Genomic DNA, 20,926 nt, shown 5'->3' on the forward strand with positions numbered 1-20,926 from the left:
ATGTCTGTGCTCCAGAAGAAAGAGCAAATATCTGGATTTAATAACTCTCAAGAAGTAGATACTGACATTTGTTTTCGTTCAGTCCAGGTCTAAAAGTTCCTTGGTTTTTTTAAGAAGGGGTTACAAGGTTTAGTTTTAATGTGAAAATATAATGTACTCCTTATCTAAGTATTTATCAGCATTTTACAAATCATAGGAGAATACAGGATGAAATTGACTTCAAGATGGCATCTGATCCAACCTTATGCTTAAAGCAGGATCATCCACAGACTAAAAGCAAAGTCATTGTGGTCTGTGTGGGAGTTAATGAAAGCTGTGAGGTTGGGAAATGTGCTAGATCACCTTCTGAATTTTCTCTGATCTTTCGATATATCAAATATTTATGTAATTTTTAGATAATTTATATAAATGCTGCCTTTTTAATTTTTTTTTTCATTTTTAAGGCAGATTGCGCCATTAGCTGTCTTCAGATGCTGATACACTTGTCCACAGTGCTATAAAGGGCTGTGTAGAGCTGATAGCTACTGGCAGGTTGCTAACTGCAGGTTCATGAAGTGGGTCAACAGACTGGGAGAGGCAGCCCACCCCTTTCATGGTCTTTGGAGCCAGAAAAGGAGCTGACATCTCCAGGATAAGTTGCTTTTGTCTTGTGCTGTGCACAGGGGCATAATTGGAGGAGATCTGCTGTTACCTGAGAGGTGTTTTGTGGGGGACCTGGCCCTGTACCTTGCCTGTGCCTATAGAGAGCCTGCAAAACTACAGCATTCAAGAAGAAATACAATTTAGGGTTTTAAATTTTTTCTTTATCAACCTCCCCTTTCCTTCCTCGCTCTTGGATGGTGCAAACAATTTCCAGCTATCTATGTTTTGCTGGTAGTGTAGTTGTTTTTAAGCTGTATTTTGTTCTTAAACAGAAATTCTTCAAGCAGCATGAGTACAAAAAGGAAAATGCTGTGAAGGAGGGCTTGGGTTTGGAATTTTTTGTTGGTGGTTTGTTTGGGATTTTTGTAACTTAATTGGAGTGAAGTAGAATTTCCTGGACAGATGAGACAACTGCCTTATCTAAGGGCTTTCAAAAACCTCCTGCAAACAGTGGAATGTTAAAACTGTTCAGAACACTGTCCGAGGAGCTTTTGTGTAACAGTAACTTGAGAAAAACTCTTTTGGAAATCTTTAAATGAAGTTGAGCTTGACACTGAATTTTCCATTCTGCTGTTTCAACTCCTTGTGGCTGATTTTTGGCAGCACTGATGTAGCTTTTAAAAATGTTTCTGTCCATGGCCAATGAATCTTTATGCTTCAGTGAGAAGTTTTCTTTCATGTTACTTTCTGCTCCTTGGTCTTCATGCCTCTGCTCTGTACCTTTGAGATTTCCACTGCTACCCTGTTGCAAAATAGGACAAATGGGAAGCAGTCCCAGGGGCCAGCACACACCCACCAGAACATCAGCAGTGTAATGCTGCAGTTCAGGTTGCAAGGTCTCTTGCAGTTCAATACCAAATGACACATAATTGGCTTGCAAGTATTTCCATGTAGGTGGCAGCACGTGAAGATAACTCTGTGATGGTGTGCGTGACTGCTGCCCATTCTTGCAGCTCTCAGGAAACACCTGCAGAAGAAGCTGTAGCAAACACAAGCTGAGTGTTAGCACAGCAGCTTGCCACAGCTTTTCCTCCTTTGACTGTAGGGTGTAACAGGTTGCTGTTCTTGCCTTGTAGCAGACTGGCACTCTGCTAGGAGGAAAGGGGTTTGAGTTTGTTTGGGAAAAGCTCTAGACAGAAGTAAGTTGGTGTTCTCAAGTTGATGTGGGAAAGAAGGAGAACGTTTCTTATCATTCTTTTGTCAGTTTTGGGAAGCAGTAGCATCTTTTCCTTCATATTTCCCTCATAATCAAACTGTGTTTGTGGGGTGGAGAAGGAGGAAAGTGTAATTTCCCATCTGGTAACCAGGAAGGATGTTTAGGGAGCAGTTGCAGATATAGATGGTATGTCCCCACAGGTTTATATAAACTGATTATTGAAGGCAAGTCAAATGGGAAGAGTAATATAAAAATCCAAGAGTTGTATAGCAGAAAATGTGGTGGTGTAGTGATGACTTGGGCTTGCAATTGTTGACAGTCTTTGTGAAGAACTTGATGATCCTCTGCCATTAATCTGTGTTTGTGATAATTAACTCAAGTCTAGCAGCAATGGGAAAGTCTCAGAGGTAACTCCTATACTGCTGATCTCATTAATTAAATTTTGATACTTGTACATCAAGCATTCTTTTGCATAAAGGTTTTAATGCCGCTGTATTTACTCCATCTGTTCATGTTGCTTGGGCTTCTCCCTTCTTCTCGGGTGCTTGACACCAGCATCCCTAAGCCCAAAAACTTCTCTTTCTGGATGGGTTTGGGGGTTTTTTTGTTTGCAGGTTTGGTTTTTTTGTTTGTTTTGTGGGTGTTGGGTTTTTTTTTTGTTTTTTTTTTTTTTTTTTTTTAGCTTTTTTGTTGTTGTTGGTTTTGTTTTGTTTTGTTGGGTTGGGGGTTTTTTGGGGGTTTTTGTTTTTGTTTTTTTTTTTTTTGGTGGAGGGTTTTCCCACGTTCAAGAAGCTTAAATGTCTTGATTTAGAGATACCTCAAAGGATTTCTCCATATCTAGTCAGACTGGCACTCTTTGAAAGCCATGAGCCTAACAATCACTTCAGTGTATTTCAATTGCTAGGCATTTTTAGACACTGAGGAACCTTAAAACTGGCTTCATTCTAGCAAAACAGGAGGTTTCATTCTTGACTGGAAAATGGGAAAGTATCAAATAGAAAAACAAGTTTAAAAACCACTTGCTACTAAGACCATTCCTTAGCTGTGTCCAAGTTGTAGTGCTAGTTTGTAGAGATTTGGAGCTCTTCACTAGCTGTTTCTGCAGGCTATGTGGAACTGGTTGAAGGATTTGAGCTCCCTATCTTTTTTTCTTGTAATGAACTCTGATTTTTTTGTCACCTGTTTACTTAAACTTCTTTCCTTCTTTTGACAAAAGCCAGCAAGCCTTAGCAGCATGAAAATCATGTATCAAACATGGCTTTGACTGATTTCTTCTCCTTTTCTGTGACTGGGTGACTCCCTCTTGCCTCAGCATCTTTGAATTTATACTGCCTTTATATAGCAAAGTGTTTGTGTGCCTATATATGCACACATGCACACATATTTATACCTTTATGTATATATATATAGATATAAAAAGTTCTTCCAAGTACTAAGTATTAATTATGTTTGACTAATAATTTCTAGTCTAAAAGAGCTCAGAGAAGGTACGTAATTTATATTAAGATGACAGTTGACAGGCTTGGCATTCAAGTTGCTTCTATAAGCTCTTTCCTCCTTGATTCATTCTTTTTGAAAGTTTACAGATATTTGTCAGACCTGTTGGATAACCCAATTTTTTCAAAAGCCTCTTCCTTAATGAATTTGTCAGAGTGAATTCTGATTTTTTTCTTCTTTTGAGGCTGTATGAGTTATCTGATAACAGATATCTCATACAGCCTGATGACTTTCATAGCTGTAATGTGCTTTTCAGTAATCTAAAATGTGTAATTATATCTAGTGGAATGAGCCAGAGGGAAAGAAAATACAACCAAATAATGGGTTGAATGGTGTATGAAAGCTTCTTCTGAAAGTAGTCACAAGACTTTTCCATGCTGTGATTTATAGTTTTCTAGGTAATTCTTAGAAAAAATTAGCAGGATTTTAGGACTAGCCAGCTCCACTGTTTGATAGCTTTGGTATTATGCCTTAGGATAAGATCTTGAACAGGATGCCTGATTTGCCTGTCAGCTTTCCACTGCAGATCAGACAGTATTAGGAAGGCATATATTTCAGGGTTGATTTTTGCTACATTTCCTTAATTTCAGGAACTGCTTTGCGTTTAGCATGATATAAAAATGTAGGTTTTGATTTACTTTTGCGGGGGCGGATGGTCTTGCCACCTGTCCTTTCTAGCCTAATTCTGCTGAGAGCCTTTCAAGCAATGTTCCAAGGCAGGGCAAACATGAATATAGCAAATAATTCCTCTGACTCCTTTGCTAAGAGTATTGCCTGATGTTTTATAGAATGACCTAACTTCTTAAATCAGTGGCTGTCAAGTAAAATTACTCAGCTGTGTAAAACCTGAAATGAGTTCCTAATTCCGGCTTTTTTATCCCTCTTTATTTCTAGTTAGATCTTTGTGGCATTTTGTAACTGTCAGTTTTTCTTGTATGGATACTTTAGAGTGTTGAATAGACTGATTGATCCATACCTTTGTCCAAATGAGGATGAAAAGTTACTGAAGTGATTTGTTTCTGCATCAAATCAAAGTAAATACAATTTATATTGAGTAATTGCACCTGAGGTTGTGTCCTTTAGTTTTTCCTTCTTAAGGTGGCTTAGTATTCTGAGGAGTCAAAGCAAAAATGGAAGTACAGAGAGATCGCAAACAGGCAATATGCTGACGCTTACTTGGAGGCTGAGCTGGCCCTTCTGCATGCTCTAATTGATGTCAGGTCTTATTTGGCCTTAGCTATAAGGGCATGTAGCCAAAAGTTCATGAAGACTCAGGATGGAAATTTACTCCCATAGACTTAGGCTGAAGTTTAAAATAAACACGCAGGAGATACATGTTGAGATGCATCTATAAGCTTCTGTGCACTATCTCATGGGCTTTGGCAGCACTGGATTAAATGGCAACGAAGAAGTTTGGAAGAAGGGGGCAGCATTCTGATTTGCAAGTTATATCCCTGTTACATCCTCCACCTTCAGAGAGGCATGAACATCACCATTATTTCTTGCAGGAGTGTTCAGATGAGTCCTCATGTAAGAAACATCCATTCTGTTCCTTTAAAATGGGAACTATTTGGTTTCTTAATTGAACTTAAAAAAAAAATAAAGTTACTGCATAAAAAGGGGCAATTACCAGAGCCTTGAGCCCAATTTTGCTCTGATAGTCTATGTGAATGTTTTGCACCAGCCTAGTAATGTGCTGAAGGGCCATCACTAGAGATGAATTTAGTAACTACCATTCATTCAGTCCCTGGCAGATCTTGTGTGTTGTCAACAAAGAAGCAATTAATGCCAATTATGAGGAGTTTTGTGATGTTGGTAACTCTGTAGTCCTTGCCTGAGGCCTGCCAAGCTCATTTCAAAAAGGGCACCAGTCATCATATAATGATTATCAGTTACTGCTGTTAGGATTCACAACAGGCTGGGAATTTCCTTCGTTGTAGTTATGAGCCGTCTCTGGTTTTGAGTAGGTTTTGTTATTAGAAATAGCAGTTTTGTCTGCCTGTGGTAGGGCTTCACAAGAGTTGAGTAGGCAGCAGTGGCTAGATCCTTAGTGTGGGAGGTGCCTGCAGTGAAAATAGGAAGCTCAGAGATTTCTCTCTAGGCCAGTGAGCCATCCAGTACATCTGGTTGGTCGCTCTTCTGTTCTCAAGTCATTCCTCTGCCAGCTCTAGCTCCTGCTCTCATCTTCCCCGTGTTGGATGGCCATTAGGAAAGCAGCTTATGTTGTTTGTTCTGAGGCAGGCGTGTAGTTTGAACCATTATTGTGTATTGTCTTGTCTAGCTTTTTGTCATGGATATATCCTGATTCAGAAATTCATACTTATCTGGAAGGTAGTGAACAGTCAAGAAAACAAATGGATCTCCAAAGACTCTGCTTTTTGTTTCATCACGAGGTGTGCAGGACAGTCCAGTGATTCGAACATCATGTGTTCCAACTGACTTATGGCCAGTTTATGGCACAGTCCCTGCTTGAGAGCTGGGTTTCAAATATCCACAGATCACTTATGTCAAAGATGATAGCTCAGTCCCACCTTTTAGATGTTGGGCAGATGTTTCCAACTTCATAGAAATTCTCCTTGGAAGTACATCTATAAGCTTAAGGAATTCACAGGGCATAAAATAAACAACAGTCATCAGGGATCCCCAAATTATTTTAATGTATGACCTTTTCCTTTACAGTAGCTGCTCTTTAGAGGGGAAAACTGGGTCAGAAAATGTCTTTTATTTTTCTTCTGATAAAGAATGTCTTAGTGCATCACCTAAGAACCTCTACTGTTTCAGTGATCAAAGGCAGATAATATAAACCAGCTGGCTTTAAAGGACACCCAAGAAAGTTCTTAAATACTAATTTCTTAAATATTGATTTTATTGGGAGAGTTGACATGTGGCCTTATGCTGCCATCACAGCTTACCCACTTGGCAGTTCCTACCTACATAGCATGACTGTGTTTTACTGAAGAGTAATGAGCATTACAGAGCAATTTGACATTTTGACAAGTAGGCATAAGAACAGAACTTTTGGTACATATCTCAGTTCTCAAACTCAGTCATGAAGAGTGAGGGATTAGAAAAGAAGATACTTTGCCCAATATTTGCAGTACTATTAGAAAAGTACTGGTATCTTTCTGAACACTGAAGTTGAGTCTTCAACTCTTCTTACACCCTTGTATTTATCTGTGTGAAACTGCAACTGTATCTCTGGGCTTACACTCCCTTTTCTTTGGTGGCAGCCAAAGTTCTGTTTTGAAATAGACGTGGTTGTAAACTGCAAGTAAAAACAGTCACACGTGGCCACTGGATGTCACCATTCCTTCATACAAATAAGGTCAACTAGCACATATTTTGCATTTTCAAATATTTCTTGAGTATCATATCTACTCAGTAGTCAGAGTAGGAAGGCTGCAAATTTTTGCTTTGTCTTTGAAAGTGTGTCCAAAGTCTTTGTATCCTTAATGTACAATGTCAGCCTGCAAGATAAGAGAAGGAAGGTGGGTCTCTCAGGGTGCTTGATAAAGGAGTGTGAAGTGTGTGCTGATTGTGGCTTTAAGAAAAGTAAAATAGTATTTTTTTGAACCTAGAGCAAAAATGGTGACTTTGAGCTTTGTGTATTGTCTAAATCTAGATGCCTGAATCAGGGTGAAGGGCATATTTTACCTCATGCTGACACGCCAGTGTTCAAATAATGCACTCTCAAAAAAGACATAGTTGCATGAAATGCTGAAAGGCATTTTCTTGCTTTCCAACTCAAAGGTAAATCCCTCAGATGCTTTTTGACAGAACCCTTGCATTGCTGTATCCTGTCACTATCTGCTCTGTGCAGCACCTACCTCTGAAACATCATCAGTGGGGTGCTGTCATATGCTAAATAAAAAATCCTCCCAGGTAAACTGATTGGTTTATTTCCCTCATACAGCCCTAATACTGAAGCCTTGGGATAATTTTAATGATGAGAAGTACATTTTGGAGGCATATTAGTTAATTTTAGGCGCACTGCTTGTCTGTGTGCATTTAGCTTGAGTAGGCATATGAAGTGAGTTTCTTCAGAGTGCAATTCCACATTTATTTCTCCTAATGCAAAGTTAGCTTAGGAAACTCCTGTATTGTTCATGTCCTCTCAGTTATGCTCATACAGCTGATCAGATAGAGTCCCAATGAAAACAAGCAAAAACCCATCCCAAACCACACCAGAACCACTGTCACACTGTTACTGATTTGCCAGGAGATGAAAACTGAAATGAGCATGTTCACCACTTTTCCCAAATGCTGAGTAGTAAATATGGTCACCCTAAATAAAGAGCACCCCGAATAGTTTCTTAACCTTTTTTACCCTATTACTTGATGTTCAGAGAAGTTTTCCTTAGATTCCATATAGGCCATGACAGTTCAGGAATACTTCCAACGTCTTATTAGATACTGACATATTTTCAGAGTAAGAATTTTCCTTTTGCTGTTAGTTTGGTGTTTGGCATATATGACCTCCCTGGCTTCTATCATCATGCTGGTAAATAGGGGAAATAGTTGGACTGTGACTGACTTAGTATTGGTTGCTGCTTTATATGTGCGTATTGTAAATGTAGTGTGTCTGATAAATGAAAACAGAAGATAACAAAAACTTGTAGGAAACACTTTAGATCAATTTGAGGTTTGTTGAGGTAGGGGATGATCACAGAGAAGCAGTATTTTAACTATCACTGCAAGGAACAATCTAGAAAAGTGAATCTTTGAATTCAATAGCCATTGTTTAATTCTAATTCAATAGCTGTTTCTTTATATTGGCCTCAAGCACAACTGGAGGATGCTTTAAACAGATTACTTATGGGACTGAAAGAGACAAGAGTTTTAAAATGGAGTTTGACACTTCCAGCCTTTCCTTTGTCAGTAAGGCGATGTTTTCAATTTTACTCAGTCCTCAGCCACATTGTGTGTAATACTCATGTACTTTCATCCTGTTTTGTCTCCAATTTCTGGCACAAGAAAAAGAATGAAGTTGCTAAAATGTTTTGGCTCTTCTGTCCTAGTCTTTCTCATGCTTCTTATTATGGTACAGATTGCGTATTTACTTGCATTAAGTATTTCCCACCAAAGTGAAGCAGTGCCTGAATTAATGGTTCTTTAGAGGTGGAGAGCAATTTGATGGCAAAGCAGTGATTATTTTGCTGTGGCTCGTTTTGGAGCAGTGTTTGTCAACTGAGGATTTATCTGTGAAGTGACAAAAAGCAGCTTCTAGCACTTGATGCTGGTACATGAGCCCCATTGCTGAAGTCAAAATCCTAATGAAATCCTTTGATTCTGGGTCTCAGGATCTGGCATTCTGCCCTTCCCCTTTTTTATTTTGAACTGTACATGGTCATAATCTTAGCAGCAAGCAAAGGAGAATACAAATACACATAAGCATTTTACCTGCAACAGAAAGCTAGCGAGCCCAAGGTCTTTAGGGAGAAGTGAGTTATTTAATGACATCTTGTGTTTGCTTTCTGTATTTCGTATGCTGCAGCTTCCTCTGGTCTTTTCTCTGTAGGTAATTTCAGACATGCTTGTGACATGGTTACCTTGTTTTGTTCCCAGACCAGCAGTTTTGAAACAGCAGTATGGAAACAAGTCGCTTGTGGAATATGTGGTGAGGTCCCCTGTAATGGAAAGATAAGCCTTGGTCGTCCCAGTTGATCCTCAAGCAGTTGCCCTCATTTGGCAAGCTCTTTGTGCTAGCCCTGTTTCCTATTGCAATACATCTGGGTCACTGGAAAAATATGTGTTTAGGAGGAATGCATGAGGTAGGCTAACCAGGTTACGTCATGCTCAGAGCTTGTCAGGCCATGACTGCTTCCTAGCTTGTCCTGAATCTTGTTCAGGGGAATCCAGGTAACTTGGATATTATTTTCATCCAGTTCATGCTCACTGAGAAGTATCAGGGCTCATGAAAACTCTTTCCTGTATGTTTATCAGACCAGTGCCAGATGACATCAGGAGGATGTCACTCAAAACACTTGAATAGTCTTTAATTCATTATAGCAGTTATGAAGAGAACCTCTGGAGTCAGTTGCGTGTGGTAGGGGTGGAATATGCTACTACTTACATGGCCAGTGGCACAAGCCTTGCCTTTATAGCTGCATATTGGAGTTCTGGGTCCCTCAAGTGGTACATCAAAACCTGGTAGTTGATGAGGGGGTGAAAAGTGTTCATGTGCCTTTCTGTTCTCTGTGATACACATTTACACATGAGCAGCACCACACAAAACCCACGCTGTTTGTTCAGGTACTGCGGATGGCATCAAAACTCAGAAGTGAAGCCTCCATCTCTAAAGAGGCAAATGCCTCAAGATTTTTTGTGCTTGTGTCATGATATTGAATTGGTCCCATTTTTAATAGCATGTAAAATAAGAAATAAAAATGGAGGCACTGAAAGCAAAGCAAAGATTATATGAACTAGAGAGTAGTTCTCAAAACTCACTGCTGTGATGTAGTGTAGACAGGGTATACTGATCATATGTTTTACATGTGTCCTTTTGTTTGTATTATGAGAGGATTATAAAATCACTATAATTTATTTTTTACTCATTTTTTCCTCTAATCTCTCATGTAAATCTTTTTGATACATGAAACATGAATCCTTGGATCAAAGTCACCAACCTCAGTAACAGTACTCGGTGAAGTGATTTGTCACCAGTAAGACTTTCCCATCCTCTGAGAGGCAGACATTTAGCATATTCATCAGGTCGTATCTACACTGAAGCAAACAGCATTCATATTCATGTGACTGTTTTCTCTCATGGTTTACAGATTGCCTTACCAGCATAAGCTAACTTTGAATTTTTTAGGACATTTATTTTTGGTATTTTATAACTAAACCTTGAAAGCTCTGACCTAAGAAGAGGCGGTGGATGAATTTTATTGGCTTGAAATGAGAGTCAGGGAAAGAAGAACTTTCCATGCTGCAGGAAAAGTGTTAAAATACAAGTGGTTTTGATTTTTTTTTTCCTTGCATATATTTGCATGTCTGGAGTTCCAGCACTGTCTGGTGTTTCCTCTGCACTGCAGGTAGCTGTCCCTTCTCATCCATTTCAAAAATTTTCTTCTGCCCAGATTGGTCCCCATAAGCCTTCACATTGTTCCCAGGTCCTGGGATGGCACTGGGAGAAGCCCCAGAATAGGAAGGTCTTGGAGGCTGCTCCTTGTCTATGTTTGAGAAGTATGATAAAAGCATAAGAGCTTTTTTTTGTGTGTGTGTAGGGAAGAATGACATAGGCAGTGCTGTGCAATGTGACTTGATCTATTAGGAGGTATTGGTAAGGGCTATTAAAATGTCCTGAAAATAGAAGCCTTTATTGTCAAATAAGGGCAAGCAGAGATCTTGAATTCTGAGCCTTTAAAAACACACAAAGCCAGCAGTTCTCTGCATATGTATTCAAGGTGTGTACACCTCACTTTGTGCTGTAAGTCATGGGTCAAGTAACACTGGAGTAGTAGTATTAAATTGCTGTAGCTAGATGAGGTTTGGGTTTAGGTGTTAAGATATAGATAGCCAGTGGATCTTCTGACAAGCGCCTCTAGTCAAAGGCTTGGGAGCTCTGTGCTGTTTCCATCCCTTTAAATTCTCTATGTATTGTCTTTCTCTATAGAAAGTTCTAGGTGATGATAAAATAACAGGAACAGGAGATGTTACTTCTAGTTACTTCACTAGCTCTCAAAATAATTTTTTATATTGAATTAATTGATTTTACCTACTCCCCAGCATTAAATGTTTTCACAATCCTGGTAGGATTTGCACTGGAGACTGCATTAAAATAGCAGAAGTCTCCTAAAGACCTGTTTCATTGCTGAAAATTCTCAGTTTTGCAGTTAGGCACTATATGATTATAGTACTTTGTCATATGATTATAGTACTTTGTCATTTAAGTCCTCTTTGTTCCTTCTTTCCTTTGCTAATGTATAATAAGGTACTTTATTATGTAACATAATATCTTTTAAAGCTACTTTTGTTGTTTCTCTGTGTTATGTTCACATGAACTAACTAACTTAATCCTAGATATTAAAAATTGTACTTGAGACTTTGGTTTTGGCTAGTTCTCTTTAGTAATTAATAAGTTCATATGTTTAAGTTGGAGATAACTGGGACATAGAAATACCTGTAAACAGAATGGTTACAAATTTTAATACTGGCTTACTGTATACAAATGGTTAATATGTATTAATCTCTTAATAGCTGGGAATTCAGTAAGATCAAAGTAGCATTTCTAAAAGATGAAGGTTGTTTGAACTTTTTTTGATGTGTTGTTGTTGGGAGCTGAGTTTTGAGCTTTTAAATTTGCACTTCTTCGGTTTTGGCAGGTAAGGGACTAATGAGTTAATAGGCTGTTTTAACTAATTATGCAGATGTTACCTTGAAATACTCTCCTAATGAAAATATTGACTGAGCAGAACAATTATATCCTTGTCTCCATTTATAATGAGAAAATATCTTACTTAGGAGACCAGAACAATTAACATGACCTTAAACATAAGTTTGACAAAAGTATGAATGCATGAGTGCAAAGCCTAAATGGTTCCACTGCAGTTCACACACTAAAGATGGGACTTAAAATGTCCACAGCTTTCTCATCTTTTAGGTTTCTCTGAACACTTTGATTGTACTTCATGCCTCAAATCCAGCGCTGATTTGTTTTTCTTCTTTATTCTCTTTCAGAAAGATGAGGTGTACCTCAACTTGGTGCTGGACTATGTTCCTGAAACAGTATACAGAGTGGCCAGACATTATAGTCGGGCCAAACAGACACTCCCTATGATTTATGTCAAGGTAGGTAACTGACAGATGTGGTTAGGTGAAGCAAGGTATTACAGAAATCCATCGTGGATACTATTTTCTGACATAATAGTAAATTTTCAGAAATTTTTTGAAGCAAATAGATCTTGAGGCAAGGAAAAAAATTTAGAATTACTTGTTATTTTGAAGGAAGAATAGAGGGTTGAGACTTAAACACTCCTGAATTTGACCTTACAAAAATCTTGGAATGGGTCGGGGACACTGAGTGTGGGGGGAGTGTTTTGTTTTTGACACAGCTTGGATGGAGACTAAGACCAGCCAGATTAGCAGCTTTCAGTTTCCTGATATGGTGAAGACATAACAGAACAAAGGTCAGGAACTGAAAGAGGATGTCAGGACGATGTTCTCTAATCTATTATCTTCCCCATTACCTGGCATATGAGTAAGAGTTCATGTGCTTTTGTTGTGGTCATGAAAGGCACATTTTTGTTTCTACTTGAAGCTCATTGGCTTATGTCTTCAAAAGCTACATGGGGTAAGGTGCTTGTATACACATTGTAGTTTCAAAATCTTACTCAAGTTGCCTACATCTTTTACACAGGAGTTAAAATAAATAAAATTTCTCATTTGCTGACCAGCATGGGACCCATCTGGGGCCTCATAGTTCTGTTTCATATATTGTGGTGACCACAATCCATACACTAGTGAATGATGATGTTTTCACATGGCATTAACTTGTTAACATGGCACACAGGTAATATTTAATCGGAATTATGAACAAAATTTCCTGATGCATATTGATTTCTCCAGACACCTCTTAAAAAGTATAATGTTTAATGTAAGGGTTGGCTTAAGAAAAAACTTCCGTCTGGTTGAAAGAAGATGAAAGTTTCAAAGGTGAAAGCTACAAATAGTAATTATTTCAATAATGAATTTTTGTGCCATAACTACATGCATAAATTGTAAATGGCATGTCTCTGCAATAGGCATCACTTTTGTCTGATTTTTAAGAAAGCACAGAATTTTATCATCCAGCAGACTTCAAGGTCACTCTCTTTCGTCTGTTGGTGGAACATCATGTCTTCAAGTTATACGTTCCCCAAAATCTGTAGGCTTTTGATAACTTGTTTATATGTCTTTTGTCAGTATTCTTGCCCTAATTGTTCTCTGTTGTGGGAACTTGAGAAAATTGTTCTTCCTTACATTTTCAGAGAAAAATCTGCTTCAGCTCTTTCATCTTGCAGGATGCCTGGGACTTCCTGTTCCACGTAGTCTGGAAAGCTATTCTTATTTTTCTGGCAAGGCTTTTATATAATCCTGTATTTAAAAAGATCATGTTACCTTAATGTCATTAAAGATTTTGCAATTTTCCAGGCATCTTGGTTACACAAAGGTCAGATCATACCTATTTGTTTTCTTCTGATGGATAACTAGGCAGGCAGAGAGCTGCTTTTCCCTGAGTAACAAAGAAACTTAAAGCTGCACAGAAGCTGTTCTAATCATCTTCTGGTTAATTTTTATTTGTAATTTCTAACCTGCTGGAAGGAGTCCTTGGAAATTTTGGGTTTGCTATGTGGAGATGAAAGGCGTACTTTATAAATCCCACATGTGTTAACTTGACCCCTCAAGTTAGAGCCGTCTTTTGCATTATTTTGCAATACACTTGCACAATACATATTTGAGGGACTAGAACAGGCAATTCGGAAAAAATGTTTGTTTGCTTTTCTTTGTGCAGAGTTGGGGTTTTCAGAAACAAGTATGAAAACCAGAGGCCTAGAGCCAAAATTCAAGCAATTCTCTTCCCTCTCCAACTTTCCTGCCAAACAAACAACAAAAAACAAGGGGGAGAGAAAGTGTGACGACAAAGATAATAGTGAAAGAGAGGCAGACATGACCTGATATCAATATCAAGTAATTGCACCTGGTTATATAGACCATTAAAGGTGAACCGTGGAAAGATGTGCTTGTGAAAGAAAAGTGTGGAGTTACATCTCTGGTAGAGTGTCCTGCCTGTAGCTTGATTTTAAGCGGAAATTTGTGGGGACAAAAATAAAAAATAATCTGGCAGCCTTTTGTCAACCTTAAAACAGGGCTTTCCATGCCTTTATGACAGTATATGCTATACATCCTTAATTGTATCCAGCAGCTTTTTATTATCCATAACAAAAAGTGTGTATTTCCAGAAGCTGGACATCATCCCCCTGCCCTGTAAGCTTCTTCTGTGAAGTTCTTGGCTTGGTAATACCTCCCTTTGCTGTGTTCTTCCTTGCTAAGGGGTTAGCCACACCTGGAAAGTGGGCAGAGAAAACTGTCCCTCAGCATACTTGTTTGTTGTGCCTTGCATAAACTTATTTTGAACAGTTGGTTTTATTTGCCTTCTGTTTTTGTCCAGAGATTTGAAATTAAAATGACTCTGTCCCTTCAGCAAGAAACTCTGGGAGTTTCACTTCAGTGACAGGCTGAGATGCTACCCTTGTCTTTGGGCAATATTTAATATAGCTTCACTAACTAAAGGGTTTTCTTTTGGATTTTGTGGGGCATTTTTTTAGATGTTTGTTTGGGGGTTTTTTAGTACTTCACTGCTCTGAAGAGGCTTATTTGTAGAGCAAACTGAAACTTTATTTTGTGTATGCGTTTTATGATGCCATTATTTACAAATGTTGGAAAACTGGCGCAATTAGTTCTTTGGAATTATGCTAATTATGCTATCTCAAAGGACACACAAAAAGATTTCAACCACATGGGTGGTTATGTACCAAAGGGTGTGTGGGAAAGGTATGCAATTACCTTGCCCACCTTCATAGTCCTAATAGGCATTCAATATGGTCTTTTTCTCCATGATTTTGCTTTTCTTCTTGTAAGGGTTTGTGCTAAACCAATTGTTTACCCTGATTTGACTGGTATTTCTGTGTTCCAGTTGTACATGTATCAGCTGTTCCGGAGTTTAGCCTATATCCATTCCTTTGGGATCTGCCACCGGGATATAAAACCACAGAACCTCTTGCTGGACCCTGATACAGCTGTTCTAAAACTCTGTGACTTTGGAAGGTAAGTACATTTGTGGCTTGAAACCTGGTGAAAACATCTTCCTTCAAAGTGAACCTTGATGCAACTTTGCCAAGAAATTCTGTGTCCCTTAGAAGGTCTTTATTTGTAGCTTAAAAGAGGAATTACTGCTATTCTATTTTCTCCCCAAAGTGAGTTCAAAGGAGTGGCAGGGAAGAACTGGAAAAAGATATTAAGAGGGAGGGAATTAAACTTCACGCCTCTTATTTTTGCAGGTATTAGAAAAATGAAAGAAATACACCATGACATAGGGAAAATACTGCAGCATGGAAAGCCAGAACCAGTTATTGCAGTGAAGTGTGTTTGGGCAAGAGAGTACAGGCGTGGTGGCATTGTAACTTAAAAAGGATGATGTTACACTAGTCAGTCTACTTGCACTTACAACAATTCACTTAATGTTGCAAATACCATAGAGGCTCAGTATCAGAGGCAGCACTTCCAGTTGAAGCTCTTGGATGGTGGACATTTATGTTCTAGTTTCCAAAGGCACATTTATTTCTAATATCCACTCAGAATCACCTTTAGAGTCCAGCCCCCACTTAGAACTGATACAGAAATTCTGGCTATCTGCAGTGAGATAGGACATAGATTTCTCTCTGAGAAAGTTCAGTCTTTAGATTGTGCTGTAGCTTTGCAGACTAAAATAGTTAGGGTATATGTGTGAGAGGTCACAGAAGCTGCTGTTGCTAAATTTGCTTGCCCATAGTGAGTGGGAGTGTGGGGGTTATTCAAGCAGTGCATTGTCGTGGCTGGTGCCTTGGGATCTCCTCAGCACTACCTCACCAGCATGGGGCAAAGTAGGAATCATGCTGAAGCTGAAAATTGACAATGCATAAAGAGAATACCTACTATTTTTTATCAGTGGGAATTTGTTAACTGTAGTTTGTATATAGAAAAGTGAAAACTGAGACTTTTTAAAATGGGTGGTGGAAGTTCTTCACTGAAGGCTGAGAGGAGTGTCTGGAGAGCTGAACACTGGATTTGACTGGTTTGCCAATCTGCAGTGTTTGGTGCTATTTAGGTGAATGTCATATTTCCAAAAGGGCAGTAAGAGAAGTTTCGTCTTCAGCTCCTTTTTGTCTTGCACTTCTTAATTAAGAAGGAAGTGTAATATGCCCGTAGACTCATGTTCCTAAAGCAATGTGATCTTGTGGCCCATTCTTTTCTTGGATTCTTTCAAAGAGAAGTATTGAGGCAATACTGTAGGTTAGATCCATGTGGCTGATTAATTACAGAGAAACCTTCATATTAATTGTGGATCATTAACATGTGAATACAATGGCAAAGTGTCATGGTTTGAGCCTGGCGCAATGCCAGTGCCCCCATGAAAATACTTCTTCCCTGGTGTCTGCTGTGAGATGTGATCAGAAAATAGAGCAAAGCAGGCTCCAGCTTGGAAATAAAAGGGAAAAAACTATTAATCTACAACTATACATAAAGAGAAACACACAGAATTTGGAATGAAAACCTTACATGTACATTCTTCTTCCCCCCCTCACCAAATGTCCAGTACATCCACCCTTCATATCATCAACTCTCGATCCATCACCACCCTTTAGATAATCAATTCTCAGTTCATCAAGGAGAGAGGAGTCTTGCTTGCACCATGGGCTTCCCCTGGAAACACAGTTGAAACCTCTTGTGTTTCCCTGTCACACGTGGCACCTCCCGGAGATCATCTGCCATCCTGACATCTTCCTTCCATGCCCAGTGCTCTCACCACTGCACATGGACCAGAGCTGCTTCTAGGGCTTTTCCTTTTCAAGGGTGCTTTGCCCAGTTCCAAAAAGAGCACAGTCTCTTACGTTTGGCACACCTGTCCCCCCAAATTTCACTCCCTGGGGCCAGGGGGTCCCGAGAACAGAGATTCTCTTCTTCCCTGAAGACGGAGGGCACCACCACCACCCTCCTCACCTGTTGTCTCTGTCCATGCACTCCTTCACATCACATCACTGCACTCTGTTGGCTCCAAGCCATTGTCTCCCCCCTAAATACAGTCTCTGTGTCACAGGAGAAGTGGTTCTGTCCATGGCTATACAAGAAAAGTCCAGCCAAAGGCCACTCCATCACCTCCTCCGAACTAGGATTCTTCTCAACTTCGCTCTGGCCCATTTCCTCTTATCTCATCTCTATCTCTCTTCTCATTCAACTCCAGGAGTAATCAGCATTTCCCATCATCCAAAAAAGTGTTAAAAGTCTCAGGCTCTGCCTGTCCAGAACTCCCACGGCTGCTGCTGGGCACCTTCTCACCGCCCCCCCCTTCTCCTTCTCGGCTGGCCGTGCTATCAGATCTCAAGGTGGCACAGACACAGACACCAGCTCTCTCTCTCTCCTCCTGGGGGGGCTGCCCAATAGCTCTCAGGGTTCCTCCACCCTTCCATCCTGGAGGGGCCTTCCCCTCCCTTCTCTGTCCAGGCCCCCAGCCTACCTCAACCAGGCCTCGTGGCTTCCCCTCCCCCGCCCAGCTCAGAGCCAGGCAGGGGAGGTTCGAGCTCTTTCACTGACCAGAACCAAGAGAGTTTTCCCCTGGGAGTTCTCTGCTTTTAACCCCCTGTGTTCTCAGAGGCGTATCCATATCCTCAGTGGCCACACCAGGTGCCAATATTCAAATCTGAGCACCTATTGGTTTGACCACAGCATCCCAAAAAAACCTACTTCCTCTCAAACCACGACTCAAAGGCTTTTTTTTTTCTTTGTCACCTCATACCATGCTCCCTTAAGTAGCAGAGGAGCAGAATATTGTGATGGAATTTATAAACCAACCAAACAAGAAAGCAAACCAACAAACAAGAATCCCAAACAGACAAAAATACCCTACTCAGTCCTTGTGAGTATCCAGAGCTTTTAAACCTTAAACGGTGACTACATTTGACTGAATGGTTTTCTGTCCTCTTTTCCACTGTGAATAAGCCTTTGTATCTGTCAAAAGACAACCGGCAGCCAAAAATTTGACCCTGTTTTTCACCTAGATTGTACTCAGAATTTCTTTTCCTGTCCCCAGTACAAGGTAGATGCTTGATGGATTAGACTGATTTCACAGTGACTCAAGAAGTCAGTTTGCATCAGCTTAGAAGAGCATTGTACTTCAACATTTGGGAATGGGGAGTAGGTGAAGAGTGCCAAAGCTTAGTGTTGGTGTGCACAGCAATGTTGTAGAAGTGTTCATTACTGAAATACTGTTGTTTCCTTTGCAGTGCAAAACAGCTGGTTCGTGGAGAACCCAACGTGTCGTACATCTGCTCTCGGTACTACAGGGCACCAGAGTTGATCTTTGGGGCCACCGATTATACCTCCAGTATAGGTATGTGTGTGCATTTCATTGAAATCTGTACCAGCTGCCTCAGTTTTTATCCTGTTCTGAAGTGTAAAGGTTTCCAGAGATCTCAAATATAATCCCCGGTGGCTGAATTTGGTTGTAAGTTATTAGGTACCACTTTTTAAAGAAATGCAAATGTTTTGTAGGCTGCTGTGCTTTCTACACCTTTTGAGATTTCACCATTAATTTCACTAGGAAAGTGGCTTTTTCAATGTAGAGGGGGGGAAATCTGATTACAAGGGGAAAAAAATCCATGTAATGTTACCATTTAGTTTAAAAGTAGGTATGAGATCTCTAGCCATAAAAGCATTTTTAGTAACTTGAAATAACTGTAGAGAATGTCTGCAGAAAACCAACTACTGATTCTGATGTGCTGTGGTTTAGACATAAATCTGTAATGTATTTTATTTACTTGGCTTTTAGTGAAGAGTTTATGGGGGAGGTAAGTGTGGCCTAGTGATTGACTTTAAATTCTCTTTACAACTTTAATATATTGTGTACAGCAGTCCTTCTAATTCAACTAATTCTGCTAGCTTTTACTGTCCTTTAGTCATTAATTTTGAACACAAAGAACTCTTTCTGTGTACCTGACACATAGCTGTGTCATGGAAATACTAGAGAAGCTGGAGGTTTGATGGACATCAGGGAATAGCCAAGTTTTCTTACAGTAGAGAACCAAAAATGAACAGCAAAATGAAAAAATCTTGCAATTGAACAACAGTGTGTTGGCTGGTTGTTGGTAACTACTTCAGTTTTTCAGTCAAGATACTGCCTGGGCTCCTTCTGAGGTCTACTGCAAAACAGCAGAATTGGCTCTCAGCACAGTATTGGGGAACCTTTTACTTTGCTTATGGACTTAAGTAATTTAGGCAAGGTTTAATGTTTTCAAAAGGATTTTTAGATCATGATCAACTCTTGGCAGACTGTGTTTATAACCAGCATATTTAAACTGACTATGTTTGAACTAGTGTGGCACTCAGTGGCTGGCTGACTTGTTTTAACTCTGCAGTTCTTAAAAAGGAACAAAAAAACCCACCTCAACATGTTCCTGAAGACTTCCCTGCTCTCACAAATTTTTTCCCATTCAATATGTATTGTAGCAACTCTTGCATATATTCCTGGTAGGAAAAAGAGGCAGAACCAAGAGTAGTCTGGGGAAAGTGTGGCACAATAAAGATACAAGGGCAGAACTTGCTGCTGGCTGCTGCCAGAAGTGTCAGCCCCACCCCCGCTCTTGTCCCTGGATACCCTGGATCTCACAGTTTACTGTTTAATTTGCTGATTCAGCATCAACTGACAAGAGATTTTGGCAAGTTAACTTCCTGCTGTGTGAGTGCAATCAGCAGTATTGTGCAGTCCAGAAGCAGCAAAGCCTAGGTAAAAGCAAGTGTTGTGAGCTCATGAGTGAGGGGAAGGTGGCTGATTCCATTTGACATCTTTTTGCCAGCTGAGAGCTAATAGATTGGCTCAGCTGCATTATCAGAGTGCACTGAGACCTCTTGTTTCAGAGGATAGCTGCATAAAATGTGTATTTTATGTGTCAGCAGGAGAAACTGCTTTTCAGATAAGCCTGTGAAGTCTCTCTTGCTTCAACTGCAGACCCTTGTTCAAGTTGTGCTTTCCATTTTTGTTGTTTTACCTGCTGGTCTCTAAAATGGTTCTAATAAAAATTCCATTCTGAAGTGCAGTTTTTCACTTGCCTTCAAAAATATCTTGAATTTCAGTCATTGTTCTGACTTTCTTGTGCCAAATAATCCCACCTGTCCCTCCAAGTCCTTTCTTTGAAGTTTGCACTGAATTGCTTGAAAATTAAGTTAATGCTCCTTCATTCCTTCCTGTCCTGTCCACCTTCCCCTTCTTTCTTAGCAGTCTTTGGATTCCTGAGCAGGAATGAAATGCTTTTACAAGCTCTACAGTTTCCCTGTGTTCTACAATATGCTAGAAATTCTAAGGCTTAATTTTGTGGTGCTGCTGTTTGTACATATTCCTTAGTTCTTGCTGGTAGGCAGCAATGGTGCATAGTGAGAACCCTTCCTTATTTCACGTGGGGTTGTTCATCCGGACTTATCCAGCTTGTTGGAAAACCAATCAACAAGCATAGAGGGATTTATTAAAAGAAAAAAAAAGAGCATGTAATTCTTAGTGCTTTATCCATAGCTCAGAGTATAGGGAACTGTGAAATGCTTCAGTATTGTAATGCTGCCTTTTAAACTTACATGTTGGCATGCTTGGTTTTTTTAGTTCTTGTTTTTCTTGTGAGTTGTTAGCATAACAGCCTTTTCCCACTGTAGTCTTTACCACTCTAAGAATCACTTGTGTGTGTGTGGTAACAAAAAGTGAGCTTTATGTGTAAGGCAGGGATCTTTATTCCCCCAGTTAAATATCCTCTGGTAAAACTGTGGTAAAAGTAAAATCAATGAAGAATACAAAGCTAAAAAGTGTTCTAAGTAGAAATTTTCCTACATCAATGAAGAATACAAAGCTAAAAAGTG

At 39.6% G+C, this 20,926-nt stretch overlaps 1 protein-coding gene across 2 annotated transcripts in view; it reads left to right on the forward strand.

Moving 5' to 3' along the window:
• The window catches only part of GSK3B (glycogen synthase kinase 3 beta), a 145,771-nt gene that overhangs the window by 80,456 nt on the left and 44,389 nt on the right, over nt 1-20,926 (forward strand). For both annotated transcript variants that reach the window (XM_084225113.1, XM_084225112.1), the window contains exons 4-6: nt 11,975-12,085; nt 14,970-15,100; nt 18,313-18,419. In XM_084225113.1, coding sequence (XP_084081239.1) covers nt 11,975-12,085; nt 14,970-15,100; nt 18,313-18,419 — 349 coding nt within the window. The remainder of the gene's footprint in view (nt 1-11,974; nt 12,086-14,969; nt 15,101-18,312; nt 18,420-20,926) is intronic.

The sequence above is a fragment of the Fringilla coelebs genome, assembly GCF_963513975.1.
Source record: "Fringilla coelebs genome assembly, chromosome: 2".
In the NCBI taxonomy this organism is placed as follows: domain Eukaryota; kingdom Metazoa; phylum Chordata; class Aves; order Passeriformes; family Fringillidae; genus Fringilla; species Fringilla coelebs.